The following is a 15,331-nucleotide window of genomic DNA, read 5'->3' as shown; positions in this document are numbered from 1 at the left end:
GGGATGAAACAGGGGAGATGAGCCCGAATCTGAATCCAGAGCTCACAGGAACGCTCACCCCATCCACAGCACTGCTTTCATCTATGTGTGCGAAGTAGACCATTACCAGCCATTAGGAAACAGCACTGCTGCTGATATACCTCCATTTTTGTTTTTCACACTGCGTCATTTTCATATACTTTCCTGTTTAAAAAGAGGCTGGTCTCTGTAGAACAGTTGGTCAGTTCTGAGGGTTCATGCAGATGTGTGGATGTGACTCCAGCTCAGTTTTAATCACCTGTGTGGCTCTTGCCGATTCATTTGCTTCTGATTTCAGCGTGCTGATGCAGTTGTGAGCCATTTTTAACCGCGGAGGGTAAGCTTCCCTCAGGACGTGCGTTGTGCAACAGTGTCTTTAGGGATAGTGAGCAACCAACCGAGCCTTAATTTTGACACCTGCCTACCTACATGTATTTCATTGTCTCAAGAGTTAAAATAGATGCAGCATTCCTCTGCTGCTCGAGAACAGCCGAACAATAGATATAATTTATAATTCCACAACTGAATAGTAAAATGGTATTCAGTTCATAACATATCATATTTTTTTGAGTGGCTGATGGCACATGATTACTTCATCATAAAAGTAAGGGGTACTACTGTACAATCAGGTGGTCATTATGGCAAAATAAACCCTAACCGGATGACCAGGATGGTCTCAGACTAAATGGGATTATTTTGTGATAATAACTGTACATTATTCTACTTATGGCTACATACTTGCATAAATAAATAGATAAATAATAACTGTATCATATAATATTTATTTATTTGAAGACTTCAGATGCAAAAAGTCCTTCTGAGATTTTGACTCTTAAATGAGCATTTTTATCAGGCTCCTATGTTTAGGTTCAGTAATTTCAATTTAATTGCAAAGAGAAGGTTATTAGTCAGTTATTGAATGCCTTATTTTCAAAAAAGTCCAATGTTATTTTCATAGAAGCCTCAAAATGCTAATTTAAAAGAAAAATCCCAGACAGACTTAGAGGTTTTTGCATCTGAATTCTTCGTTCGTTCGGTCGGTCGGTCAGTCAGTAAATATACAGATAAAATATTATTATGAAATTTAAATAATATATTATTCAAAATATTAATATTTGACTTGTAGATTGATATTTAAAAATATTAGTAAATATAAATAATAAAAAATATATATATATTAATACATTACTTGTAGATTAGCTTAAAGCTTCTGCAATGCAAACCAATGTATAATATCACAATATTAATCTATTATTAATAATCTGCAATTAAAAGTTCATTTTCTATGGATTAATTAGCTAAATATTGATCACAGTGTTACAGTGTAATTTTTTTCAGACTGCTTTCATCTTTTTCCAAGCAGTGTTTTCTTGCTTTAACTTGGCAATCCGTCATCATCTAAAAGGTTTATGCTCACCATAAAATTAGTACTGAAGTCCATTTATGCGTACAAGAAGTCACAAAATGCTGCAATTACAGGGCTTAAAGTATTTGTCTTGGAGTGAGACTGTAGAGTGAGACAAGATGTGAAAGAGGCATTGAACAAGCTGCTATGGATAATCATGAATTGTATACTTTATTGTTAAACAAAACCATTTGTATAATGCTCCATGTCCTGATTGACCAATCAGAATCAAATTGTCCAGAGACCTTTGTAATACAGAACAAACATAAACCACCATCACGCAAAGTAATCTCTTATATACAACATTAAAATTACTAATAGCAAAAACAGTATACAAAGAAACCCTTCTGACAACATGTAAGAAACCTGCTGACAGATTTTGTACATTTTAATTGGTAGCATGAGGAGCAGGGCAGAAAGGTCTTGCACAAGCAAAGAGGCATCAGTGTAGTCGTGATGTTGAAGAACTGCGTTTTGATGCTGGATGAAAATGTTGAAGAATCATTTGCATGTGAATAGACCGTGTTTCTGCTAATGCAATTCAATTAGATGCAACGTATGAATGCTATTAGCATAGGCATTTTAGCTTTTCCTGTAGTGAAGAGCCCTTCATAATGTAAGAATATAACACATTTTTAAAGGCAAGAATGAGTATTTCTTATATGACGGTTTAAGGATTTCAAGAAACCCATAATACTAATTATTTAGGTATACATCCCACACTGTTTGTACTATGGACAAGAATGATACTTCAAATTATGCAGCTTGCTGAGAGGAGGTGTTATTATTGACGATAAAATAAATGAAATAAACCTATAGACTTACAATTATAGAGGGACCTGAACCATCTTTGGATGGACACCGTAACGCTATGGTGCACCACAACCACAAGAAAAAGACTATGATATGGTGATGGCAAACTTTAAGCTATTCTTTCTATTGCTTCAGGATCTACTGCTTTATTGATGGTTTCCTGCTGGTCTATGGGAGTTTCAGATGGACCAGTATCAACCTCTTCTACTCTAGCCTTTTATCTCACTCCACTCACTTCATCCTCCAATGCAGTATTGCCAATGTCCCCTTGTGTACAGAAAGACAGCAAATCTGACTGTTGTTCTTTTAAATCATATTTTATCTTATTACAGCCCATCTTTACAGTAAGACAGGATACTTGAGTGTGGATTTGTTTGTTTTGTTCTTGTTCTTGTGCTATGGATAAAGTAAATTCTTAGTACACTTTCAGTGATCATTTCTTTAACAAATAATTTTTTCTTCGCGTAAAGAACATTTTACAAATCTGAAGAACCTTTTGAAGAACCTTTCTGGGGAATGGAAAGGTTCCATGGATGTTAAGGATTCGTCATGGAACCATTGATGCCAGTAAAGAACTTTAATTTTTAAGAGTGAAGTCTCAACTGTAGGAATTCTCTGTAGAGGTACTTTGCATAGAGTAACACTCACCAAATCGTAGTTTAGCTGAAAAGGTTTGAGCGATGTTAAATGAGAAGCTCTATCCAGGTCACGGCACCAAAACTGTTGGAAACTCTTCAGCAGGATTCTTTATTGAAAACCTGCTGTTTCAGTCTAAAGGCCCTGATACATTTGAAGCGAAATCTATGAATGAACAGTACTGGTGGGATGTCATTTCAAACAAAATCAGGCCAAAAAGAAGTTTGTTTCAGGAGTTCGAAACGTTTCAGAAAAGTTTGTTCCAGCTGGTAAACACATTTGAAATACCATTGGTCCATGGCTGCTTTGCAGTAGAAATGAAGTCGTAATTCTCATTGATAGTGACACTGACAGTTTTTTCATGTTTAATGGGGTCATGGCGATTTCTATTTTTCCTTTTCTTTAGTGTGTTATGTAGCTATTTGTGCATGTATATGATCTGCAGAGTTAGAAAGCTCAAAGTCTCCCACAAAAGGATTTATTCAATCTAAAAGAGAAGGCTGATCCAGACCGGGCTAAATTCATGCCTCATTCAAACACGCCCCCACATCTCTACGTCACGATGTGGAAATATTTGCGTAATGCTGCCCAAATGTTCACGCAAAGAAAGAAGGTGTGGTTTCAGGAACAGCAGTAGTGTTGATGCAGCCATGTCAGGGAGACACTGTGATTCAGTGCGAAAGCAAAAGCACTTTATTTGGCCTTCCGGAAGTAGATGCAATGAGGAATCATTGGTTAAGATTTATTTACAACAGAACAGCACAACCCAGATGTTCGAATTTGTGCAACGCATTTTATGGATGACAGTTTTGTGAACCTAGGAGAGTAGCATACAAGGCTGGCTGTGCAAAGGCTATTTCTAAATAAAATGGGCTATGACAATCTGGCGCTTCTGAATCAGTGACTGTAAGTATGTTTTCTTAATAGTTTAAGTATTTGCTATTGACTGTTCAAATGCAGAGTTTTGCGCTGTGTAGAGTATCGCGTTGTGTGCATGTGTGTGTGTGTGTGAGAGAGAGACAGGGTCACAGTGGAGTTCGCTTTCTTAATCGTGGCTTGTGTACTGCAAATACATACGAGCATCATCACTGTGTCTGACTCTGTTCCCCTTTCGTGCTTGAAATATGGTAAAACTAAGGACATTATGTACTGTCTTTACATTTATGTTGAAAGCTGAAGCTCGTGATTATGGAAAGGGGCGTTACATTTCCGACGCGAGCTTGTGGTGTTCGGCCAATCACAATGCACTGGGTCAGCTGGCCAATCAGAGCAGACTGCGCTTGTCGGAAGGAGGGGCTTTGTAGAAAACGAAGCGTTTGAGAGAGGCGGGGCATAGAGGACCTACAATAATGTACAGTATTTGAAAAAGAATGTGTTTTTTTGAACATTAAAGCATGTCAACATATTCTGTTACTCCAATATTGTATAAAGTACTATATCAAATCTATTCTGCAAATTATTGCTTCTGATGGGTGTTAAATTACTGAAGGATATTTATCAGTCAGCCATATATGATGTTTATAGTTATTTTTGACCTCCCATTCCCTGGGCAGAATAATCAGCTTCTACTAAAGAGATGAGCATATGAGGGAAAAAGCATGTTACTCTCATTCATGAGCATCTGCATTGTGTGTTTGTGTGTGTGCGGTTTTGATCACAGACAGGGGCCTGTGAAGCCAGAGGTTCTGCCTATTCAGTGGTCAGGAAGGAGATCTAATCGAAGACTTCAAAGGAATAACAGCTTGTCTCCGAACAACCCACTTCTGAACCTTGTCAATTCAGGTGATTATTATGAGCCTCAGTGTTCTGGAGGAAGAAAAGGGCACATACGCACACCCAGTGGGCATGCAGCTGACAGCAGATCTGGAAAGAAGTTTAAGTAGGAGGGATTGTGAAGAACGACTATGGGAGAGACTCCAGAGAAAGAAGAGGACAGTCTAGACCAGGGATCCTCAAATCTGGCCCATGAGATCCACTTTCCTGCAGAGTTTAGCTCTAACCCTAATCAAACACATCTGAGCATGCTAATCAATGACTTCAGGATCATTAGAAAATCACAGGTAGCTGAGTTTGATCAGGGCTGGAGCTAAACTCTGCAGCGCATTGGACCTCCAGGGCAAGATTTGAGGAACCCTGGTCTAGAACCTTTTAAAGGGAACTAAATTATTACATTATTGTAGTAATATGGCTATTTAATAGATTCTTTTTCCATTTTATTATTTCTATATAGTTTGAATTTTGACACAATTTAAAAGTGAATATTCCTGATAGAAAATTTGATAAGGACATTGAAAAATTAAAAAGCAATCCTTTAGAGAGCATGTGATAAAACACACTGCCAAAATAAACTCTCCCAATACAGTTTGTTTGATCCCAACTCAGTTACATTCAGTCCTAGAGTATTATGGCAAGAGAGCAAGAGAGAGAGCTGTATTTGTGTGTTTCTGCAGGTCTGTATGAAGAGGACAATCAATGGATAACTCAGATCAACAGACTGCAAAAGCTGATCGACCGTCTTGAGAAAAAGGCATCAGGCTACACAAATGATTTCTGTCTTTCTCATTATAATGCTTTTTCTCTCTCTGTCATCAATCATCCTTCTAACTTTACAATTCATTTGAGGGTAAAACCTGTCAAGAATATGTCTTAAGTCATATAGTCATATTATAAAATACATAATTATAATTAATAAAATATGTAATTGCATTACACTAATGAGAATCTAATGAAAATCACTATTGAGAAAAAATTACAGTAATGAGAACGAGATTGTCGCATTACCCTATGAATTATATTTCTTGCATTACGGTAATACAAATTTTGAGGTAAAATATCCTTAAAATATACTTATTATTAAAAAATTATTCTCCTAAAAGCAGGTTTAATTTTTTGAATGCAAAATACAAAATGAACACAAAATGACTTGTGTTTCTTTCATAGGAACTGCGTTTGGAGCCGGTGGAAGAAGAGGTGTTGGGAAGTTCCACCAAATCAGTAAGTCATTTATGGTCACCCTGTATGTCACTGTATTCTCAGAAAATCATTCACAGAGACCACAGACGCCTGCCGTCTAGGAAACAGTGGGGATCGAGAAACTAGTTCCAAGTTATTCTTTTTGATTTCCTTTTTTCTCTGTCTATCACTCTTCCTCTGCCATCTTTTGCACAGTACTTTGAGAGAGCTTTTCTCTGAGGCTCACAAGATGCTGACGACATACAGTACTATAAATAGGTGGTTTGTATGTCTGTGATTCTGTGCTTGTGAACGACAGGAGAAGAGTGGTACCCGGACCCCTGCGGAGACTGGCTGTAAACACAGTTATGCGTGACTGCCGACAGAGACACAATACAACATTATATTGGACATGCTGAAGTATAAAATGACACACAAATGAGTAGTTCCTTTTTCAAATAAGACTCCCATCCTATTTCACAAGGCTTTTATGAACACCTTGCAAACATCCTTTGCACAAGCAAATTTGTGATCTTTCTGGGATTTGTAGCAGTCGGTTTATAATGAGCGATATTTCAGGTCTGTTTTATTGCATTCGTATGTTTCACATTCTCATACATCCAAATGAGGAAGCATTTATCTCTCTATGGTCAATGAAACTCTATTTCAAGGCTGAAGTTAAATAGTCTGTCATCAATTTGTCATTTGTCGGTTATCTAAACAGACCATGACATTCACAAACTGTATGCATGGAATAATGATTTCAGCATTGCTAATTCATCTGTATTATTTCATTGCTTTCATTGATATTTTCATTCGTTCAAGTCTTACTTCAGCTGTGTTTTATGTTAATAGGACTGATTTTGTTCAAAACAGATCTCCTTGATGTGAGGATACTTATAAAGGAAACTCTTTCTACTTGACGTTACATTCATTTGTAGCAGATAAATATGGGAATATTATAGATTGGGATGCATTACACACAAACAGCATTGAAACAAAATGCATTTTCCTCTGGGTGTATTTGTAGAGAGAGTTAGTTAGTGAAAGATGGGAAATGGCAATAGTACAGGGCCCGTGGAGAGGTCACCATGTCCTGCAGGGTACGAACTCTCACTTCCTGTTCTCTTCAGCTCCCATTCACCTGTCAACATCTTGTTTTATAAAAAGCAGCAATTATGACGCACGTCTTCATGGCTTTACCTGACGCTCGAGACCTGAGGGGTTTCTCTTTATTCTCACACCAGTCTGAGTCACAGCACCATAGGTGGGAATTTTATGTTTTAGTCATGTTTTAATCCGTCCCCATCAAGCCCTATTTGACCCTCTTGGATTCATTCTGGAATAGTGTTGATCTGACATCTCTTAACTGTGACTCAAAAAGTTCTGTATAATAAATAAAATAATTATTATGTAAATAAATAACTATTATATTATTATTATTATTATTATTATTATTATCACACACACACACACACACACACACACGCACAAATACCTGTTTGGGGTCTGAAATTAATTCATACTTTTATTCAGCAAGAATGCATTAAATTGATTTAAACTGACAGTAAATACATTTAAGATTCCTATTAGATTAGATTTATATTTCAAATAAATGCAGTTAATTTATATTCATCAACGAACCCTGGAAAATGACAAATATAATTAGCAGCCCCCAAATATTTTCAACATTGATTATAAGAAATGTTTCTTGAGCATCAAATCAGCATATTAGAATGATTTCTGAAGCATCATGTGACACTGAAAACTGGAGTAATGATGCTGAAAATTCAGCTTTACCATCACAGAAAGAAATGACATTTTACAATATATTCAAATAGAAAACAGTTATTTTAATTTATAACCATATTTTTCAATTTTACTGTTTTTGATCACATAAATGCAGCCTTGGTAGGCATAAAAGACATTAAAAATCTTACAGACCGTACCAATATTTTATAATAGTTTTTTATAGTGCCTCTCAACCCTCTCATGTACTGCAAGAGAAAGCCGATCCAGGATCAGTTTTGCACACTTTTGTAAATAACGCATGGTTCAGATACTATATGAATCATGTTTTCTGACTGCTGCCCCTTCTGTGACTTCCCTCCCAGCACATCCTGATCGTTCAGAGGCAGCTCTCAGTGCTGGAGGAGGAAGTAGAGGAGTTTCGTCTGGCTCTCCGGCAGTACATGGACTGCGCCAGCACCCAGACCGGCTGCCTCCAGTGAGTTCACACTGCCACGGCGTCTGGGTGAATGTCTGGTGCATTTGCATATAGTTTTGTTTGTGAGGGGTCAGTCTAGGCCAGTTCTCCAAGCGATCTGAATTCAAAATTCAAATCCATGTGTTTGAATTCGATGAACTGGATGTTTCGTTTCACAGTTGGAGGCTCTTGTTTTCTGCATGCGTGGTGTCTAAGAAATACTGTAATTATTATTATTACTGTTATAATCCAATTAAACTTAGAAATATTTAAGATAAGACATCCAGTTGCTAAGGCAGAGCCTGTGCAACGTCAGCAAGCTTACCGTTCGTCCGTGAACGAATTGCGTTTTTCTTTGAGCATGTGTTTACAAGCCCTCAGTCCAGGTTTGACTTTTAACTTACACATCAAAAAAATGTCAGTGATCACATTATGTAGCACTTGTTTTCTCTGCAACGTTGTCTAATAAAGGTGGACCATTTGTTTGGTTTAATTTGGCTTTTACTAATTGGCTAATTAACAGTGGGAAAGAGTTTGGTTTTGTATTATGAAATAATTGACTTGCTTCAAGCTCTTCAGCTCAAATGACTCACTGACAACCTTTTATGCCAAGAACATTGTCTGAAGGATTTGATGGCTTACCAGTATTCTCATTATTTGTTAAAGGGTTAGTTCACTCAAAAATGAAATTCTGTCATTAATTACTCACCCTCATGTCGTTTCAAACCCGTACGACCTTCGTTTATCTTCGGAACACAAATGAAGATATTTTTGATTGAATCTGAGAGCTGTCTGACCCGGCATAGACAGCAACGCAACTGAAATGTTCCCAAGTCCAGAAACGTAGCAAGGAGATCGGTCAAATAATCCATGTGACATCAGGGGTTCAACTGTAATTATACGAAGCTACGAGAATACTTTTTGTGCGCAAAAGAAAAAACAAAAGAGACTTCCGAAGAGGAACGAAGGTCTTGCGGGTTTGAAATGACATGAGGGTGAGTAATTAATGACATAATTTTCATTTTTGGGTGAACTATCCCTTTAATCAAGGAGATCGGTCAAATAATCCATGTGACATCAGGGGTTCAACTGTAATTATACGAAGCTACGAGAATACTTTTTGTGCGCAAAAGAAAAAACAAAAGAGACTTCCGAAGAGGAACGAAGGTCTTGCGGGTTTGAAATGACATGAGGGTGAGTAATTAATGACATAATTTTCATTTTTGGGTGAACTATCCCTTTAATGAAAGGAATGGTTCACCCAAAAACGATTTTGCTGACATAATTTACTCACCCTCATGAGATGTTCTGTAGAATGTTCACGCTGCTCTTTTACATTAAGTAATAGTGAATGTGGACTAGGGCTCCATCAAAAAGTTCTGTATAATAAATAAAATAATTATTATGTAAATAAATAACTATTATATTATTATTATTATTATTATTATTATCACACACACACACACACACACACACACGCACAAATACCTGTTTGGGGTCTGAAATTAATTCATACTTTTATTCAGCAAGAATGCATTAAATTGATTTAAACTGACAGTAAATACATTTAAGATTCCTATTAGATTAGATTTATATTTCAAATAAATGCAGTTAATTTATATTCATCAACGAACCCTGGAAAATGACAAATATAATTAGCAGCCCCCAAATATTTTCAACATTGATTATAAGAAATGTTTCTTGAGCATCAAATCAGCATATTAGAATGATTTCTGAAGCATCATGTGACACTGAAAACTGGAGTAATGATGCTGAAAATTCAGCTTTACCATCACAGAAAGAAATGACATTTTACAATATATTCAAATAGAAAACAGTTATTTTAATTTATAACCATATTTTTCAATTTTACTGTTTTTGATCACATAAATGCAGCCTTGGTAGGCATAAAAGACATTAAAAATCTTACAGACCGTACCAATATTTTATAATAGTTTTTTATAGTGCCTCTCAACCCTCTCATGTACTGCAAGAGAAAGCCGATCCAGGATCAGTTTTGCACACTTTTGTAAATAACGCATGGTTCAGATACTATATGAATCATGTTTTCTGACTGCTGCCCCTTCTGTGACTTCCCTCCCAGCACATCCTGATCGTTCAGAGGCAGCTCTCAGTGCTGGAGGAGGAAGTAGAGGAGTTTCGTCTGGCTCTCCGGCAGTACATGGACTGCGCCAGCACCCAGACCGGCTGCCTCCAGTGAGTTCACACTGCCACGGCGTCTGGGTGAATGTCTGGTGCATTTGCATATAGTTTTGTTTGTGAGGGGTCAGTCTAGGCCAGTTCTCCAAGCGATCTGAATTCAAAATTCAAATCCATGTGTTTGAATTCGATGAACTGGATGTTTCGTTTCACAGTTGGAGGCTCTTGTTTTCTGCATGCGTGGTGTCTAAGAAATACTGTAATTATTATTATTACTGTTATAATCCAATTAAACTTAGAAATATTTAAGATAAGACATCCAGTTGCTAAGGCAGAGCCTGTGCAACGTCAGCAAGCTTACCGTTCGTCCGTGAACGAATTGCGTTTTTCTTTGAGCATGTGTTTACAAGCCCTCAGTCCAGGTTTGACTTTTAACTTACACATCAAAAAAATGTCAGTGATCACATTATGTAGCACTTGTTTTCTCTGCAACGTTGTCTAATAAAGGTGGACCATTTGTTTGGTTTAATTTGGCTTTTACTAATTGGCTAATTAACAGTGGGAAAGAGTTTGGTTTTGTATTATGAAATAATTGACTTGCTTCAAGCTCTTCAGCTCAAATGACTCACTGACAACCTTTTATGCCAAGAACATTGTCTGAAGGATTTGATGGCTTACCAGTATTCTCATTATTTGTTAAAGGGTTAGTTCACTCAAAAATGAAATTCTGTCATTAATTACTCACCCTCATGTCGTTTCAAACCCGTACGACCTTCGTTTATCTTCGGAACACAAATGAAGATATTTTTGATTGAATCTGAGAGCTGTCTGACCCGGCATAGACAGCAACGCAACTGAAATGTTCCCAAGTCCAGAAACGTAGCAAGGAGATCGGTCAAATAATCCATGTGACATCAGGGGTTCAACTGTAATTATACGAAGCTACGAGAATACTTTTTGTGCGCAAAAGAAAAAACAAAAGAGACTTCCGAAGAGGAACGAAGGTCTTGCGGGTTTGAAATGACATGAGGGTGAGTAATTAATGACATAATTTTCATTTTTGGGTGAACTATCCCTTTAATGAAAGGAATGGTTCACCCAAAAACGATTTTGCTGACATAATTTACTCACCCTCATGAGATGTTCTGTAGAATGTTCACGCTGCTCTTTTACATTAAGTAATAGTGAATGTGGACTAGGGCTCCATAAAAAAAAAAAAAAAAAAGTATCATAACTCTTGTGACAAACAAGTGTGCTTATTTGTATCAAGTGTACACTTGTTGTGTACTTCAAATCTTACAAGCCCCCCCCCCCTCATAAAAACTGTTTTTGTAAGATAAAAGATACAATTTAAATAAAATAACTTTAAAGTGTACTTACAGAGTTCACTTTGCAATAGTGTCAAATTACGTTTAAAAGTACATTTTAAATCATGTGCTTTAAAGGGTTAGTTCACCCAAAAATTAAAAATCTGTCATTAATTACTCACCCTCATGTCGTTCCAAACCCGCAAGACCTTCGTTTATCTGCATTGACATAGCATTGCATAGACAGCAACACAACTGATATGTTCAAAGCCCAGAAAGGTAGTAAGGACTAGGGCTGCACGATTAATCGAATGTGATTGTCATGCGCATTTTGTTAAAAAAGCCGGTTCTGTAATCAGTAGGAAATCATCATCACGTGCTTTCAGATGGAGCAGAATTTACTACACAGAGCTTCTCAGTGAACTACGGCTCTGTGAAGTAAATGCTGCTCCATCTGAAAGCATGTGAAAATACCACATTTAATAACATATTTTTACTCCAAACTCACTTCATAATGTCACTCAAGCTACCAGAATACTTTTTGTGCGCAAAGAAAACAAAAATAACAACTTTATTCAACAATTTCTTCTCTTACCTGTCGGTGTTTTCTTTGCGCACAAAAAGTATTCTGGTAGCTTCAAAAAATTTAGGTTAAACCACTGATGTCACATGGACTATTTTAACTATGTCCTTACTACCTTTCTGGGCCTTGAACATGGTAGTTCCCTTGCTTTCTATGCAGGGTCGGAAAGCTCTCGGATTTCATCAAAAATATCTTAATTTGTGTTCCGAAGATGAATGAAGGTCTTACGGGTTAATTATATTTTTTGGGTGAACTATCCCTTTAAGTGTGCTTATTTTAGTGTGTTGACTAACATACCAAGAACATGTAAAATACTTTGTAAAGTTACATTTAAAATGTAGTGTGTTAATCAATGTTACATTTAAAGTAAATATACTGTATATTAAATTGCAACTTCATTATTATAGATGAGTATTTACAAATAATACATGGCACAATTTTAATTAGAAATTACATTAAAGTATATTTATTTTATTAAAATGACAAATGCTTGTCAGTATATTTGACACTTTTACCATATTTCAAAGACAATAGAATTATGAAATTACATACAAAGATGTAATTTTAAGTCCTACTTACTGTGCCTCAAAAAAGCACTCTTAAGTTCAGCATTTAATTGCATTTAATATAATGATATATAATATAAATATTTAAACTTGAATACGTTTTTATTTAATCATTATGTGCTGTAAATCTATGAGCTTTCAAATCTCATTCACATTCACAGGCACACATTCAATTATCCAGTTCCACAGAAAAAGATGGTTTCTAACAACATGGGGCTCAATAAATAATTTTTAGGTCAAATATAAATAACTTTTAGTTAAAACATTCCTTTCATCCAGTGTCTAAATGCTTCCATCAGAGGTATTTGAAACTCTAAAGAATCAGTTTAAGCAAACACGTTTGATAGTAATCCTACGCTGACTCTGCTCTCTCGCCAGTGTTGCAGTTCAGAGGCTTGCCAATGAATCCCGCTTCATACTGTATGAGTTCTGGGAGCAAAGCAACGTGTGGAAGAAGTAAGTCTCTCCCACATTTTCACTGATTCAAACCACTTCTCACAAGCTTCAATTTTGATACAGTCCTAAAGATTCCTTATTGCAATCAAGGAATTGCAATACTGGATAAAAAGCCTATTTGTTTTCTATTTATAGTCATCTGCAGACCAATTACAGCAAAACCTTCCAGAGAGGCAATGTGGATTTCTTAGAGACGCCAGAGATTATGACAACTATGCTGGTTCCAGGTGAACCACAGTACAAAGCCTCTCTAAAAATAAAATACAGTATTTTTAATATTATTTAATTTACATTATTAATTTATTAAAAATATATAATAAAAAATGTTTATAAATTTATTTCCACAGCATCATGGTGGGTCCTCAACAATAACTAGAATCCTTGGACTCCCGTTAGATGACAGCAGACATTATGAGGACCACACAAGCCTGGACTGACATCTGCATCCCCGTCATCAGTCATAGTGACTAGCACTTGCTTTCCATTTTGTTACATTCTTAGCTATATACGAGTAGTGTAAACTGTAGAGGATATCAAATAAAGCAACGAGATCTTTGTTCTGATGATAGCACTCCAATCCCATCAGAGTTGCATAAGATAAGTGTTCATCTGTGCCGTGAGAGTACAGTGTTGAGTGCTGTCAGTCTGTCTGTAGCACAGGTCTGTGTCTCCTCTCGTAGCAGTTCTTGTGATCATTCCTGAACATATCAAGAGTTCCTGACATGACCATTTCTTTGAAAATATATACTTCTGCTGTTGTATTTTATGTAGTTTGTCAGCTGTGAATAAACATATGAAATTAATGTGACCCAACCACAATTTTCATCTTACGTTTTGGAGGTAGTATCAAGTGGTTAAAGGGGTCATATGATGTTGCTAAAAAGAACATTATTTTGTGTATTTGGTGTAATGCAATGTGTTTATATGGTTTAAGGTTAAAAACACATTATTTTCCACATACTGTACATTATTGTTTCTCCTCTATTCCCCGCCTTTCTGAAACTCGTCGATTTTTACAAAGCTCATCGTTCTGAAAATACGAGGTGTGCTCTGATTGGTCAGCTAGCCAGTGCGTTGTGATTGGCCGAATACCTCAAGCGTGTGATGGAAATGTTACACCCCTCACCATATTGTGATGCCATGTCCCGGCCGGAGCGACGAGACAAAAACATTAAAACCCATTACAAACGAGGCATTTGTTGCATCCAGTGGGGAATTAATTACTGATTATAATGACTTATACTGTCTTTTTACGCGTTGCGTATCGCGCTACGTAAACATAAAACCATGTCTGCATTTGTGATCAGAGAAACAACAAACAACAAGCGCTACTCTACACTGCTCAAAACTCGAGTTTGAATCATCAGTGGCAAATAATTTAAATATAAAAAACGGCAGTGGCATTTCCGACGAGTGCTTGTGGTGTTCGGCCAATCACAATGCACTGGGTCAGCTGGCCAATCAGAGCAGACTGCGCTTGTCGGAAGGAGGGACTTTGTAGAAAACGAAGCGTTTGAGAGAGGCGGGGCATAGAGGACCTACAATAATGTACAGTATTTGAAAAATAATGTTTTTTGAACATTAAAGCATGTCAACATATTCTGTTACACCAAATACACAAAATACTGATCTTTAAAAAAGCATCATATGACCCCTTTAATAAAGTTTCTATGCAGATGTTCTGGCTTGTATTGCATTGAATCACTCTTGGGATTTTTCTACATGTAATCATATGGAGTTTGGAGATGGCGACAGCATATGAAAGCTCTTCTTGGTCCACTGAGAGAGAGAACTGATTGTGCCAGACTATTTCTCAGAGCCAGATGACTCATTGAGGGCTGCCACCATCGCTCAAGAATCAACACTGCCATCCAGTGGATGGAAAGACTCAGGATTACATGATCTCAAGCTCCAAAAACTGGTCATTACATATTGAAAAAGCATAAATGAACCAAAGCTAAACTAGTTTTCTGTAAATACAGTGTGGTCCAGTAATCTGAAGAACTCTATTCAAAATATTTCAAATATATAATCAGTTTAATGATGTGAGTTGAAAAGCTAAACTGAAATTAAAATCTGACCTTTTGTACTTTTGTACTCTCTCTCTCTCTATGTTTAGTATATACTCTATCATGAGTTTTTTTCTTCCAAAAATGGTCAAACCTTTTCTTTTTTAAAAAAAATCAGGTTTATATATATATATATATATATATATATATATATATATAT

General features: G+C 36.5%; 1 protein-coding gene across 1 annotated transcript in view; it reads left to right on the top strand.

Annotated features, from left to right (window-relative positions):
* Nucleotides 1–13,926, top strand: part of LOC107555561 (N-terminal EF-hand calcium-binding protein 1) — a 39,353-nt gene extending 25,427 nt beyond the window's left edge. The window contains exons 7-13 of the mRNA XM_016238390.1: nt 4,533–4,654; nt 5,323–5,399; nt 5,813–5,866; nt 7,939–8,051; nt 13,025–13,102; nt 13,238–13,329; nt 13,450–13,926. Coding sequence (XP_016093876.1) covers nt 4,533–4,654; nt 5,323–5,399; nt 5,813–5,866; nt 7,939–8,051; nt 13,025–13,102; nt 13,238–13,329; nt 13,450–13,478 — 565 coding nt within the window. The 3' untranslated portion in view covers nt 13,479–13,926. The remainder of the gene's footprint in view (nt 1–4,532; nt 4,655–5,322; nt 5,400–5,812; nt 5,867–7,938; nt 8,052–13,024; nt 13,103–13,237; nt 13,330–13,449) is intronic.
* Nucleotides 13,927–15,331: the final 1,405 nt, after the last annotated feature.

Source organism: Sinocyclocheilus grahami, unplaced genomic scaffold (genome assembly GCF_001515645.1).
Source record: "Sinocyclocheilus grahami isolate Dianchi unplaced genomic scaffold, SAMN03320097.WGS_v1.1 scaffold538.1, whole genome shotgun sequence".
NCBI lineage: Eukaryota > Metazoa > Chordata > Actinopteri > Cypriniformes > Cyprinidae > Sinocyclocheilus > Sinocyclocheilus grahami.
The sequence above is the reverse complement of the archived record's forward strand: the minus strand, read 5'-3'. Positions and strand labels throughout refer to the sequence as shown.